Here is a 14,723-nt window from a genome sequence, read left to right as displayed (position 1 = left end):
CACATTAGCACTCAATAAGTCATCAAAACTTACCTTTATGCATTCCCACATAGTATCAGCATTTGACACCAAATATGAGGTGAAAGAAAAATGGTAAAAATACTATAAATAGTGCGGCATGAGATAAAGTTAGCACACGCACAATGGACATGCGTCAAGTGAGACGGATGTAACAGAGAGAATCTGGCCACTCAAAATAAATGACCCACAGTCCGGTACCAGTCACTGCTGTTTTAAGGAAGTACTGCAAAAGCACTAGTCAAAGGCCCTCTATAGGACAGAAGTGCAGTACTGTTTTTAAGGAACTACTGCAAAAACACACAAAAGATCCTGTATACAACAAGAGCGTTATGCTGTTTTTAAGGAACTACTTCAAAAACACTACTCGAAGCTCTTCTATGTGGCAGTGGTGCTCTTCTTGTTTTAAAGAACTACTGAAAAACCACAAGAAAAAGATCTTGTATATGACAGAAAGGCAAAAACGCTAGCTAAAGACCGTCTTACCACTACCACTAATCATAGATCTTCTATGTGACAGGAGCGCTTTGCTGTTTTTCAGGAACTACTGCAAAAACGCTAGTCATAGATCTTCTATGTGACAACAGCACTGTGCTGTTTTTCAGGAACTACTACAAAAAGGCAAGTTAAAGACCCTGTTTATAGCATTTAATTTTCTTGATCACTTGAGCACTTTGGGGCAGCATGAACCGTTTTTACATGTGCTTTATAAATAAACCCTGACCTTGAGGAGCGCTCAGCTCTTTTTCGGGAACTACTGGAAAATCATCAAAGATGTCATCTCACTGTACTGGTGCATGCTTGAATTTCTTAGAAGTCATCACCTTGGCAAGGGAGACGCAGAGGGACTCGCGGCAGGTCCTAAGAAGAGCTTCACATTCGGGGAGTGACTTGTTGTCTAGTGAGATGCCATTAATCTGAAATGTAAAAAAATATATATACAGTTGTGTAAAAAAGTGTTTGCCCCTTTCCTAATTTCTTTTTTTTTTTTTTTGCAATTGTTGTCACACTTAAATGTTTCAGCCCGAACAAATGTAAATATTACTAAGTGACAACGCAACGGAACACAAAATGCAGTTTTTAAATGAAACTATTTTTTATTAAGGGAGAAAATAAATCCAAAGCTACATGGTCCTGTGTGTAAAAAGTGATTGCCCCCTAAACCTAATAACTGGTCGGGCCACCCTTAGCAGCAACAACTGCAATCAAGCATTTGTAATAACTTGCAATGAGTCTCTTACAGCGCTGTGGAGGAATTCTGGCCCACTCATCTTTGCAGAATTGTTGTAATTCAAGATTCAAGATTCAAGAGTTTTATTGTCATATGCATAGTAAAACAGGCAGTTATACTATGCAATAAAATTCTTATTCTGTTCATTCGCCCAAGAAAAGAAAGAAAACACAAGAAAGAATAAGAACATAAGAAACATAAATACCAATAAATTAAGCAACAACAACAGAAGAGACATTAATACAAATAAATAAATAAATAAATAAATAAAGTGCTATGAGTGTGTGCGTGTGTTGCGTGCGGCGTGTGTGAGTGCTTCGTTGAGAAGCCTGATGGTCTGTGGGTAAAAGCTGTTTGCCAGCCTTGTGGTCCTGGACTTCAAACTCCTGTAGTGTCTGCCTGACGGTAGGAGTGTGAATAATGAGTGTTGTGGATGTGTGCTGTCCTTGATGAGGTTGTGTGTTCTGCAGAGGACTCTAGATTTATAAATGTCTTGCAGTGAGGGGAGGCTGCCCCAACAATGTTCTGTGAGGTTTTGATCACCCGCTGGAGTGCCTTCCTATCACGTGTTGTACAGTTACCGTACCAAACAGTGATGGAGGCGGTAAGGACACTTTCCATAGTGCATCTGTCGTAGCAACTCAGGATTGTGGTGGACATGCCAAATTTCCTCAGTCTTCTCAGGAAGTACAGTCTCCTTTGGGACTTCTTCATAATTTGTTGGGTGTTGTGAGACCAGGTGAGGTCCTCGCTGATGTGTGTGCCAAGGAACTTGAAGGTTTTCACCCTCTCCACCTCAGTCTCATCAATAAACAGGGGTTTATGCGGCTCCTTTTCCCTTGTTCTTGGGTCAATGATCATCTCTTTGGTCTTCTCTGTATTGAGAAGGAGATTGTTATCACGACACCAAGCTATGAGGTCCGCCACCTCTCTTCTCTATGATGTTTCAACTCGACCAGTGATCAGTCCGATGACTGTAGTGTCATCCGCAAATTTAATGATGCTGGTGTTGTTCTGGGAGGCCACGCAATCATAGGTGAAGAGCGTGTAGAGGAGCGGACTCAGCACACACCCCTGTGGGGTCCCAGTGCTCACAATTCTTGAGCTGGATGTGCGATTGTGGACTCTGACTGACTGGGGCCTGCCTGTTAGAAAGTTAAACACCCAGTTACAGAGGAGGGGTGACAGGCCAAGTGTGAGGAGCTTATTTGTGAGTTTGTGGGGGCTGACTGTATTAAAAGCAGTAATTCAGCCACATTGGAGGGTTTTCCAGCATGAAGCACCTTTTTAAGGTCATGCCACAGCATCTCAATAGGATTCAGGTCAGGACTTTGACTAGGCCACTCCAAAGTCTTCATTTTGTTTTTCTTCATCCATTCAGAGGTGGACTTGCTGGTGTGTTTTGGATCATTGTCCTGCTGCAGAACCCAAGTTGGTTTCAGCTTGAGATCACAAACAGATGGCTGGACATTCTCCTTCATGATTTTTTGGTAGACAGCAGAATTCATGGTTCCATTTATCACAGCAAGTCTTCCAGGTCCTGAAGCAGCAAAATAGCCAAAGACCATCACACTACCACCACCATATTTTACTGTTGGTATGATGTTCTTTTTCTTAAATGCGGTGTTACTTTTATGCCAGATGAAATGGGACACACAACTTCCAAAAACTTTTGTCTCATCAGTATTTTCCCAAAGGTCTTGGGGATTATCAAGATGTTCTATGTTTACGCCATTTGTGGATAATGGCTCTCACTGTGGTTCACTGAAGTCCCAAAGGTTTAGAAATAGCTTCATAACCTTTTCCAGACTGATAGATCTCAATTAATCTCAGTTAAGTTATGTTTTAACAGGGGGGAAATCACTCTTTCCACACAGGGCCATGTACTTTGTATTTCATCTTAAGAGAAGGTTCTTGCTTTGATTTTGTACACAGCTGACTCAGTTTGCACAGCTTTACAGCACATTGACCAGCAGAGGGCACAAAATGACCTTTCCAAATCCCAGAAATGTCCCTCCCGGTTGCATACTCACAGCTATCAGCCTGTCCCCGACTGTGAGAGCATTGTCTCTGACGGCTGGACTGCCGGGCGCCAGCGAGGCAACAAACACTCCACTCTCCACGCCGATGCCACATTCTGAGAGGGAAAATGTCATTAAAAGTCTTTTAAATCTTAACGTCAATAACAGACATATTCTATTGCAAATTTAGGGTGCATTTGCACCAAGTATCTTGTGTTTGTCTGTGAACACAGCCTTTTTTTTAGTTTTTACCTTTGTGTCCAGCAAGGTTTATCTGTACCGGCGTGACGACGCGTCCTCCCACTGATTTCCTCCTGCGGACCACCATATTGATCACGCCCTCTCCACTCAGCACCGCCTTGATGGCCTGCTTCCTGTCCTTGTTGGTCAAGTCCACGTTGTTGATCTTCAGCAGCCAGTCGTTCACTCTGCACAGAAGCATACGAATTGACACGTCCAACTCTACTTCAACGCTGGATGGACTTGAATGGATCGGACGTTTACCTCAATCTGCCCTCTGCCAGACTTCCTTTGTCCACCTTACTGACAAACACCCCACAGTCTCCTGGTAAATAAGAATCATTTACCCCCTCTGCGATATCAAAGCCAAGTGCTTTCAAATCCATGTCCTGAAATTTCAACAAACAAAGTTAATAGAATATAAAAGCAAAAAATCATTTGGTTCATTCAATGACTGACTCACTCTGCGCTTCTCAAACTCTACGACGTCCGTCTCCCATTCAACTGAGTCCATGTCGATGGCGGAATCGTGTGAGCTGTGAGCCATCAGCTGACGAAACCGTGCCTCCTTTTCCAACTGATCCTCCATTTTTTCCCTGCGGAAGACAGAAAAAAATGAGTATTATTTTTTTTGCTGTATATTAGTCAGTGAGCAGGATTACACAAAAATGCTTTTTAACATTTCCAAAAATGTTTGCAAAATAGAGAGGCATGGGCCAAGGAAGAAACCCCTACATTTTGGTGCAGATTAGGTTGGGATTTGGATTTTTTTTTTCTGATAACATAAAAGCATTACAATCTGGTTCCCATGTCAAAAATGATTGGAGGGTGATCTAAATCCTCCACCAGGTGACAAAAAAGTCTGATATTAGCACCTCTACAAAGCAGCAGCTCTTTACTGTTTTGAAGGAACTGCTGCAAAAATGCTTGTCAAAGATCTTCTATACGAAAAGAGTGCCCTTCTTTTTTTAAGAATTTACTGCAACAAAAAAAGGTATGCAAAAAACCTTTATGACAGGCTGCTGATTTTAAGGACATACTGGAAACTGAGTGAACTTTATATGACAGAAGCGATTCACTATTTTTAAGGAAGTACAACAAAAACGCTCAAAGATTTGATGTGACTGGAGCACTGCTGTTTTTGAGCAAATACTGCAAAAACACTAGTCATCTAAACATCTACTATGTGACAGGAGAGCTCTTCTATTTTTAAAGGACCTACTGCATAAATGTTAGACAAAGGTCCTCTACGTGCTGTGGAAGTACACGCAAACATGTGAGACAAAAATCCTTTATGGAGTGGTTTGCTGTTTTTAAGGAACTACTGCAAAAAAATAAAAACACTAGTCAAAGATCCTCTAGGCGACAGGAAAGCTCTGTTGTTTAAGAAACTATATAAAAATAGGAGTTAAAAATCCTTGATATGACAGTTTGCTGTTTTTAAAAAGGACCAACTGCAAAAATACTGGTCCAAGATCATCTACGTATATGACAGGAGAGCTCTTTTTTATTTAAGGAACTACTGCAAAAAAGCTAGTCAGAGATCTACTGTAATATGTAACGGGAGCATTCTGATGTTTTAAGGGCCTATTGTAAAAATGTCAGTCAAAGATTCTCTGTGTGCCAGGAGAACTCTGCAGTTTTTAAAGACATACTGCAAAAATATTTGTCACTGTCAAGTTTTGTACTGAACCAAGGTTAGAATCTACGCTTGGGCATCTCTGTGTGGTGTTTCAATGTTTCCCCATGGTTTTCGCCGGGTACTCCGGTTTCCTACCCCATCCCCAAAATATGCATGTTAGGTTAACTGGCCACCCTAAATTGTCCATAGGTATGAATGTGAGTGTGAATAGTTGTCTACATGTGCCCTGCCATTGACTGGCAATCAGTCCTGGGCGTACCCCGCCTCTCGCCCAACGTCAGCTGGGATAGGCTCCAGCATACCCCCACGACCTGAATGAGGATAAGCGGCATACAAAATGGATGGATGGAGGGATGGATGGCAGTTTTGTACTGATCTCGCGGGCCGGTCTGATGACCATCACGTGCCGTAATTAGCCCACGGGCCGGCAGTGGACATCCTACTTTACAAGTTGAATTCAACTTCACGAGTACAGTACAGAGACATGATTCTAAATAACTACAGATGACTAACTTCAGCTCCTTGAGCTCACGCACGGCATCGTTCTTCTGCTTCCTGATGTCGTCCAGGTTCCTCAGTGCGTCCGCCAGGTCGCTCACAGCCCTGTCCCTCTCTCGCCTCAGGTTGTCACACAACGTACTGACGGATAGTCAAAAAGATGACGAAATAGAAATACCGTAAATTCGGGTGTATAAGCCTCACCCACTACATTTAGAGGAAAAAAAACAGATTTGTACGTATATAAGCTGCACCAGTGTATAAGCCGCACATGTCCAGGTCATAAAATGGCACGCACAAGTGGTGAGGACTTGGCAGTTCTTTACTTGACAGGAGGCAATCATGAGCTATGAAAAAGACCACGACAAGTGTGTTAACCCATTGGAAATTGCAGGAGGTCATTATTCATTAGAACAGTCTGGCTCGCGGTGTCATCTTACAAAGAACACTAAACTCATTACACAACAACTTAACACTCAAAAGGTATACCCAATAAATATACAAACATCTACCAATATTAGTTGATCATGAAAAAAAAAAAAACATTTTAAAGTTTTCCCATAAAGCACTTAAAGCACATAAAGCATTTAATTGGAGGACAAGCTGCAAATAAAATGGTGTATGGTGCTGCAACGCTGTCTGAGCCAGAGGAGCCCGGAGATCAGAGGGAGGCTGACGTCATTGCAGTGCCCCAATGAATGCGTTGCTCAGATGCAATGCATTTTGGAAAACTTTAAAAGAGTTGGTTTTTTCCATTTTTAAACTCATATTGGTACATGTTTGTATATTTGTCAGGTATACTTTTTGAGTGTTAAGTTGCTGTGATGAGTTTAGTGTTATTCATAAGATGACACCGTGAATCAGACTGTTATGTTGTTATACTGGTATATATACACTGACCTCCAATGACTTCCAATGGTTTGACAAGTTTGTTGTGAGTGCACCAATTGCCTGCAATTGGCTCCTGCCAAATAGAGAGCTACCGTTTCCACACTGACTTGCGAGCGGCACAGTATTTAAACAATTAGAAGGAGCTCTGAAGTAAAGGAGCTGTCACGAGATTAGAATTTTGCCAAAAAAATTGCCTCACCGCTGTATAAGCCCAGGGTTCGAACTTTAAGAAAAAAGTAGCGATTTATACACTGGATTTTACGTTAAATGCATTTATACATATTAGTATACTTTCTTCTGCATCCTCACCGTACGCTTTCTCTCTCCGCCACTATCTTATCCCTCTCCTGGAAGGCCCAATCCCGTCGACACTTAGCCACCTCTGCCTCCTGCAGGGCCTCCTTCAGCTCCTGACTGATGACCTCATACTGCTTCCTCAGCATCTCAATCTCCTTGTTGGCTCTCTCCATGTCCAGAGTGGCTGAATCTTGTTTCTAGGAGAGAAACAGCTCACTTTAATGACTAACTAATCAATAACTAATCCATAACTCATGGTTATGGATTTATTTGTTTCAAACATAATTTAAAGTTACATTGAAGGGCATCACATGTTTACACTTTTACACATGTTGCCATTTTCTAACAGGCAGAAAAAGGAGGGGAAAAGAAGAAGTGCAAAAAAAGTAAATAAAAATACAAAAATAAAATAAATGAAAAGCAAATAAATTAATATGAAATGAAATAAATTAAAATAACAAAGAGATCAAAGATAAATTAGTACAGTGAGTCCCAAACTTTTCACATTCGCGTAGCCCTTCAGACATCTGACTGGAAGTCATGTACCCCCTATTCCTGCACAATTAAAAAACAAACCACACAATGATACATGTTTGATATGTTATTAAATATATTATATGACATTATATTTAAAAAAATCCTTCCAGTCATATCAATTTTCTAAGCCGCTTATCCTCACTGCCTGTCAGTCAGCCTAGAAGTCAGTGGAGGTCCAGTATAACAACATAACAGTCTGACTAATGGTGTCATCTTTCAAAGAACACTTTATTAACAGCACTAAATTCATCACACCACAATTTAACACTCAAAAGGTGTATATACAAGTATACAAACATGTCCCAATATCCGTTAAAATTTTTTTTAAATCCAACATTTTAAAGTTTACCCATAAGGCACTGCATATGAGCTACCTATTCATTGGGGCTCTGCCTTGACATCTGCTTCCCTCATTTTGCTTTGGGCTCTGGGCCCTCTGGTGGACAGAAGCAGCATTGCAGCATAATTTTTTTATGCTCCTCCAATGAAATGGTTTTCTCAACTGAAATGCATCATGGGAAAACTTTAAAATGTTTTTTTTTCATATACAACTCTATTGATAGTCGTTAGTTGCTGTGTAATGTTGTAAGATGAACCGTGAGTCAAACCGTTGTACTGAGTAATGACCTCCTACAATTTCTAATGGGTTGACAAACTCCTGAGTTTTTTTAATAGCTCTTGTCAAATGAAGAGCTGACTGGTCCTCACGGACTCGTGCGTGCCTCAGGATGCTACTTCATGATGTGGACATGTGCATCTTATACTTGTACACCGGTGTGGAACAAACGTAGAACAAACATAGTTTTTCCTCTAAATGTAGTGGGTGCGGCTTATACACCGGAATTTATGGTATAATGCTGGATATTATTTAGACGGCCATACATGCTTCTGCTGTTTAAATGAATAACTCACCATGTACTGTATTGTCAAAATTAATGTTTCTGTTGTATTATGCCTGTGTAGCAAAAGCAGTTGCGGCTAATATTGGAAGGGAAATTAGTGTCTGGATCAGTTTCATTCTCTGAATGTTTAGCATGAAATGGTTGTTTTGGGTGATTTGCTGCAGTTGCAAGTGGGTCAGTTGTAGTGTAATTAAAAACAAATCTCTCAGTGTTTTCCCTCTAAATAGGAAATAAACAGGGAGTTAGGGAGAGCATTAATTAAGCTCATGGCTAAACTGATTCCTGTTGAGTATGGATTTGTCTTTTCTGGATTAATTGCTGATTGTTTTCTAATACAAGAATGTGAACATAATGTGTGGAAGTGGGCCAGCTGCTTAAAAAAATTCTAACATTTATGACTATTATAAGAGATGCGATCAAAGGATTATTGTCCCAGTAATAAATCAATCCCTCCATTTGTAAATAATAATAATAAATCTCCTGTCTGTCTGGACTACCTGTCTGGCCTGGTAATACTCCCGGAGCAGCTGGTCACGCTGGATGATGGCCTCAGTCCTCTCTTTGCGGGCCACATCGCGCTCTTCGCGCACTGTCTTGATGTCCTTGCAGGCCTGGCTCAGCTCCTTCTGGGCCTCGGCCTTGTCCTTCACCTCGTGGCAGTACTTCTCCAGCAGCTCGTTCTTCTCGCAGATGGCCCGGTCTCTGTCCATCAGGGATGAGGCCAGTTCCTGGCACGGCACAAGAAGTGGACTTTTATTATTCTTTGTGCGCTCATGAATGCAGACATTGTACAATTTAACTATTACCATTACCTTTTGTTTATCTGTAATATTTTTATTAAATTTGAACAAAGTCAAAAACAAGTGTACACAATGTTTGCTGGAAGTGTGGACAGAGAACAAGAAAAATCTAAAGTAACAAAACAAAAAACCCAAACAAAACAAAAAACCCACAAAGTAAGCCACACAGCCCAAAGGAACAGAGGTCCAAGTCTGGGAGGATAAGACAAATAAATGTAAAACAACCAAAGCAAATGCATAAATGAACAAAACAATAGGTGACAGTAAATGGGCCAGAGAGGGTAAGTCATATTTGGGAGCTCAAGTAAATTTAAAGTTATGAAATACACTAAGAAGGGTCTCCATACATTTTCGAATTTTTCTTCGACGTTACAAATTGAGTAGCGTATTTTCTCCAAATTTAAGCAAGACATGACATTGAGCATGGGTAGGTAGAGCGGCATTCTTCCACCTTCACAAAATTGCCCGTCTGGCCAAGAGAGAAGCAAAGGAGAAACTGCATTGTCTTGTGTGGGTGAAACGCAAGTCCGGTTCGCCCATGGTGCCAAACAGCGCTATTATACAGTTGGGTTGCAAATCTAAGTTGACAATCACAGAAAGTGTTTGAAAGCCTTCCCTCCAATACTTCTCTAAACTAGGACATGACCAAAACATGTGAATAAGTGTGGCATCCTCCCTCTTACGTTTGTCACAACCGGGATCCACCTCTGGGTATATACGGTCTAGTTTGGATTTCGACATGTGAGTCCTGCGTACAACTTTATATTGTAGCAAGCTATGGCGGGCACAAATAAGAGGTTGAGTTGATCATTTGAAAGATTATATGCCACATGTCACCTGTCAAAGACATATTCAAGTCTTGCTCCCATGCGGTTTTGATATTAGTAAGAGAGGTCGGTCTTATGCCCAACAATTTGTTGTAAATAGTAGAGATTAACCCAGAGATTAACCCAACAATATTCGTACCAGGAGTCTCAGAGAAATTTGGTAATTGACTATAAAAGGTGTGCCTAACCTGGAACTACTGAAAAAGATGACATTTTTCCGTTCATTGCTGAAATTATATGAATGTATTATCAATAAAAAGGTCCCAAAAACGTACTATGCCTCGTCTTCGCCACTCCCGGAACCCCAGATCCAGAAGGGAGAGTTGGAAAAGATGGTTGTCTGAGATGGGGCTAAAAAGGTAGAAACCGAAGAAACCAAAATGCCTCCTGAACTGGGCCCACACGCTCAACGTATGCCAGACCACTGGATTATCAACATGTTTGTTTGGCGGAAAAAGGGAGTGCAGATCCAAGTAACGCTGAAATAGAAACATTTTTAGCCATATCCAACCCCATCTCCACCCATATGAGGCAGTCAGGACGATGCTGATAATACGACCAAAATGTAACCCATCAAATATTGGCTGCCCAATAATAACAGCAAAAATTAGGCATCACCATTACTATTACCTTTTAAAAGATAATTTCGATACTGTTCATAATTTTTTTCATCACGTCTGACATCTTTTCTAAGCATCCAAGCAAAACATGAAAAAACTAGAAATGTATGGTTGTAGACAGCCACAATGTATCCCACCTGGTATCTTATCATTGTTTTTGATCCTGTATACTTACCATAAAAGTTGTTACATTATTAAAGTCATTACTGCAAACATGTATAATACATAAGAATGTCACTAAGTAATTGCACTAACGGGAGAGCAAAATTAAATCACAAACTCATGGTCATAGACCACCACAATGTACCACACATGGTATTCTAGACTCATTTGTGACACAGTGCAAGTACATGTACCATAAAAGTTGTTCAATTAATATATTAATTACTCCAATATATGTATAAAACTAGAACGGCAGTAAATAGAGCACAAAATTAAACCAAAATTACAAATACATGGTCATAGATAACCAAATTGTATCTCAAGAGGTATCCTCCAATTGTTTATGATACTGTATACACTCCTGATCAAAATCTTAAGACCAGTTGAAAATTTGCTAGAATTTGCATTTTGCATATTTGGATGTTGAGCAAGAAGGGGGAGTGAGACAAAAATTGAAAACAATAATTAAACTGAAACAGGCTGTTTATCAGCTGATCAAAAGTTTAAGACCATCGCTCAAAAAATAACAAAAAACTCTCCAAACCAAAACAAAAATGTTCTCAGTAGGACTCAGTAATGAGTAGCTCCACCATTCTTGTTCATCACTTCAAAAATGGCTTTGGGCATGCTTGATGCGAGTGTTTCCAGGAGGCTAGTGGGAACATTGCTCCAAGTGGTGAAGATGGCTTCACCAAGGGCATCAACTGTCTGGAACTGATGGCCATTTTTATAAACTTCCCTTGCCATCCATCCCCAAATGTTCTCTATGGGGTTTAAATGAGGGGAACATGCAGGATGGTCCAAAAGAGTGATGTTATTCTCCCTGAAGAAGTCTTTGGTCAAGCGAGCATTGTGAACTGCAGCGTTGTCCTGTTGAAAAACCCAGCTGTTACCACACAGACGAGGGCCTTCAGTCATGAGGGATGCCCGCTGCAATATCTGCACGTAAGCATCCACCGTTTGACGACCCTGCACCACCTGAAGCTCCAGTGTTCCACTGAATGAAAAAGCACCCCAGATCATGATGGACCCCCCTCCACTGTGCCAGGTAGAAAACATCTCAGGTGGGATCTCCTTGTCATGCCAGTAACGTTGGAAGCCATCTGGACCGTCAAGGTTACATTTTTTCTCATCAGAGAATAAAACCTTTTCCACCTTTCAATGTCCCATGTTTGATGCTCCCTGGCAAAGTCTAAATGGGCAGTTTTGTGGTGTTGAAAGAGACGAGGTCTTTGAATTAGTTTTTTTGTTTTTTAAACCCTTTTCCTGCAGATGCCGACTGATGGCTATTGCGCTGCAGTCGGCACCAGTAAGGGCTTAAATTTTTTGGGTATAACACTTGACTTTTTTGTTCCATAATGCTCAGGATCTTTCAAAAAATGTAGAATGACTGTCTTACTGCACCCAACCTCAGCAGCAATGGCACGCTGCGAGAGGCCTTGCTTACGCAGCTTGACAATCCGACCACGATGAAAAAGAGATTTAGCCATCAGGAGGGCATGACAGTGTGAATGCCTGACAGAAAATGAAAATTTTGAGCAGATTTTGGCTTTTACAGCCTGTGGTCTTAAACATTTGATCAGCTGATAAACAACCTATTTCATTTTTTTTTTTGTTTAAATTACAAGTTCCAAATGTCTCACTCCCCCTTCTTGTTTTTGCATATTGTAGCTCTACTTAAAACCTCATTAAGATCCAAATGTGCAAAATGAAAATTCTAGCATTTTTTCAACTGGTCTTAAGATTTTATCAGGAGTGTATGTACCGTACCACAACAGTTGTTAAATTCTTACATGTATCACTGAATGGGACAAAGTAGGGTGCACATTTAAAAATGATATTTCGCAATACACAGTGATAGACAACCACAATGTATCCAACGAGGCATCCAATGATTAATTATGACACTGTATATGTACACAGTTGTTTATGTCAAACATGACTCACTCAAAAAACACTATTAAAGTTTGAAATATACAATACAGGATATATACTGTAATACAACGACACTGAGGTCTCTGCCAAGGCTAAACAATGCTAATTTGGATTAGCACTTCCTGCATATGCTCAAATGTTGTTATTCGTATACCTCCATTATTCATTGAGAAATTTAGGAAAAACGCCCTCTCATGCAATGTTCACTAGAGTGCAAATAAGCTCTGCATTAAAATTTTACCAGCTCTACTCAGCAAGAGAGTGCTTTGATTATGTCACTTCTAGCAGTTACCTGTCTGAGAGCCTCCAGCTCCTCGTTGGCCACTCGCCTTTCCGAGGAAGTGTTCTTCAGCTTGGCCTCAGCAACCTCCAGCCCGGTCTGCAGCCTCTCCACCTCCTTGATCACCTGGTCGCGCTCGCTCATGATGAGCCGGTACTCGTTGATGACCGAGTCCCGCTCCTCCTTGTACTTGTCGCATTCTTTGGCCGCTTTGAGCTGCTGGGTTTTGAATCGCGTTGCCTCCGACTGCAGGCGCTCCATCTCCCGCTGCAGCTCCATATTCTGGGCAGCAGCCTTGGAGAGCTCTTGCTGGGTGTTGTCGAACCTGGACCACGGGGATGTTTTGTTGTTCATGTTTTCTTATTTTGTTGTTGCTGCTTGCAGCCTCACCTTCGTATGGACGATGAGTACTGCTGCTGGTAGTGGATGGCGGCGTCCCTCTGCTTCAGTAGCATGTCCAGCTGTTTCTGGAGATGGTGGTTCTCCTCCTCCACGTGGTCCAAGCGGCTCAGGTCGGCGTTGTGACTCGCTGTCTTTTCGTTGTAAAGCTTCCTCAGGCCATCATAGTCGCTTCTTACCGTCTCCAGTTTGTCCACAGCTGAGTCATACAGCTTGTTGAGGGCATCAGAGGAACCTTCTCTCATCACCTGGGAATTACACATATTCATTTATTTAATTAAAAAAAAAAAAACACACACTTTTTTTGGTTGATGGACACCAAATGAATATAGCTAGGGCTGTCAAATGATTACAATTTTTAATCAGATTAATCACGGTTTTCAAATTAATTAATCATGATTAATCACCATGTCACACTGTTACCTTACATTACCTTATCATATTACCATAACATTTTTCCATGTACTTTAAACTAACAAACATTTGGAATTTGAAATACAGGAAGTGAACAAATGTATTGCAATTGATGTGAAATGGATGGGAGGTAGGATTAAATAAGATTTGCTTCTTGCTACTCCTTTTTGGAACTGTGAATTGTACTATGTGATGTATTTAAATGTAACTTGTAGCATGTTCAAAATAAATTAAACAATTACTATTACCATGTCTGAAATATGCCCATTTTTACTGTATTGAAAGAAAGATAAATGACAAGGCAGGATTATATATATTTGTATGTACTACCAGTTCCAAATTAACTTAAAATTTAAATCAAGTTAAGAGATGGCATATATGTCTGAAAATCTATTCACCTAACACTGCTTTCTTTAATAGCAGAATATTTGAATCAGACTTTTAACTGTTATGAGCAATGATGAGTTGCGTTCAAAGACACTACGTCACTTAAGTTGCATTCATATGTTATGAGTGTATTTTCTGGGATTTCCGAGCACACTCAAATGCAGCAAATTGCACTTCGGAATTAAGAATTACAAAGTGACTGATAAGAATATCCACTTATTGATAATTACATTTCTGTTGACAAATAGAGAAAAAAGTGATACATTTATAAGAATAAAGCTGGAATATGTCATTATTTTGTGGGAATAGTGTTGGAATATTATGAAATAAACATCTTTAAAGATTACAGTGGACATATTCAGAGGAAAAAAGTCATACATTTGTAAGAATAAATTTGGAATGTTCAGGGAAAATATCGGAATTTTATGAGAATAAAGTTGAATTATTTTGAAGAAAAAAGTAAGTAGAAATATGAGAAAAAATGAAATGCAAATAAAGTCATAATATGAGAAAAATAATTCAAATCCTCATAGAAACATCCAATGATCTATGATGAAAATGTATATTTCTATGACAATATGAACAGAGCACGGTGGCCTTGTGGTTAGCATGTTGGCCACAT

The 14,723-nt window shown here is 40.3% G+C and overlaps 1 protein-coding gene across 4 annotated transcripts in view; it reads right to left on the bottom strand.

Moving 5' to 3' along the window:
* LOC129176783 (disks large homolog 5-like) overlaps positions 1-14,723 on the bottom strand; it is a 52,685-nt gene that overhangs the window by 19,551 nt on the left and 18,411 nt on the right. For all 4 annotated transcript variants that reach the window (XR_008569499.1, XM_054767179.1, XM_054767180.1 and 1 more), the window contains 10 exons: positions 13,292-13,548; positions 12,914-13,226; positions 8,775-9,005; positions 6,851-7,035; positions 5,666-5,791; positions 3,974-4,106; positions 3,775-3,899; positions 3,523-3,698; positions 3,283-3,386; positions 843-935 (listed from right to left, as the gene is read on the bottom strand). Coding sequence is in view for 3 of the 4 variants with exons in the window: in XM_054767179.1 (XP_054623154.1) it covers positions 843-935; positions 3,283-3,386; positions 3,523-3,698; positions 3,775-3,899; positions 3,974-4,106; positions 5,666-5,791; positions 6,851-7,035; positions 8,775-9,005; positions 12,914-13,226; positions 13,292-13,548 (1,743 nt within the window). In the remaining variant the exon portion in view is untranslated. The remainder of the gene's footprint in view (positions 1-842; positions 936-3,282; positions 3,387-3,522; positions 3,699-3,774; positions 3,900-3,973; positions 4,107-5,665; positions 5,792-6,850; positions 7,036-8,774; positions 9,006-12,913; positions 13,227-13,291; positions 13,549-14,723) is intronic.

Source organism: Dunckerocampus dactyliophorus, chromosome 2 (assembly GCF_027744805.1).
Source record: "Dunckerocampus dactyliophorus isolate RoL2022-P2 chromosome 2, RoL_Ddac_1.1, whole genome shotgun sequence".
Lineage (NCBI taxonomy): Eukaryota > Metazoa > Chordata > Actinopteri > Syngnathiformes > Syngnathidae > Dunckerocampus > Dunckerocampus dactyliophorus.
The sequence above is the reverse complement of the archived record's forward strand: the minus strand, read 5'-3'. Positions and strand labels throughout refer to the sequence as shown.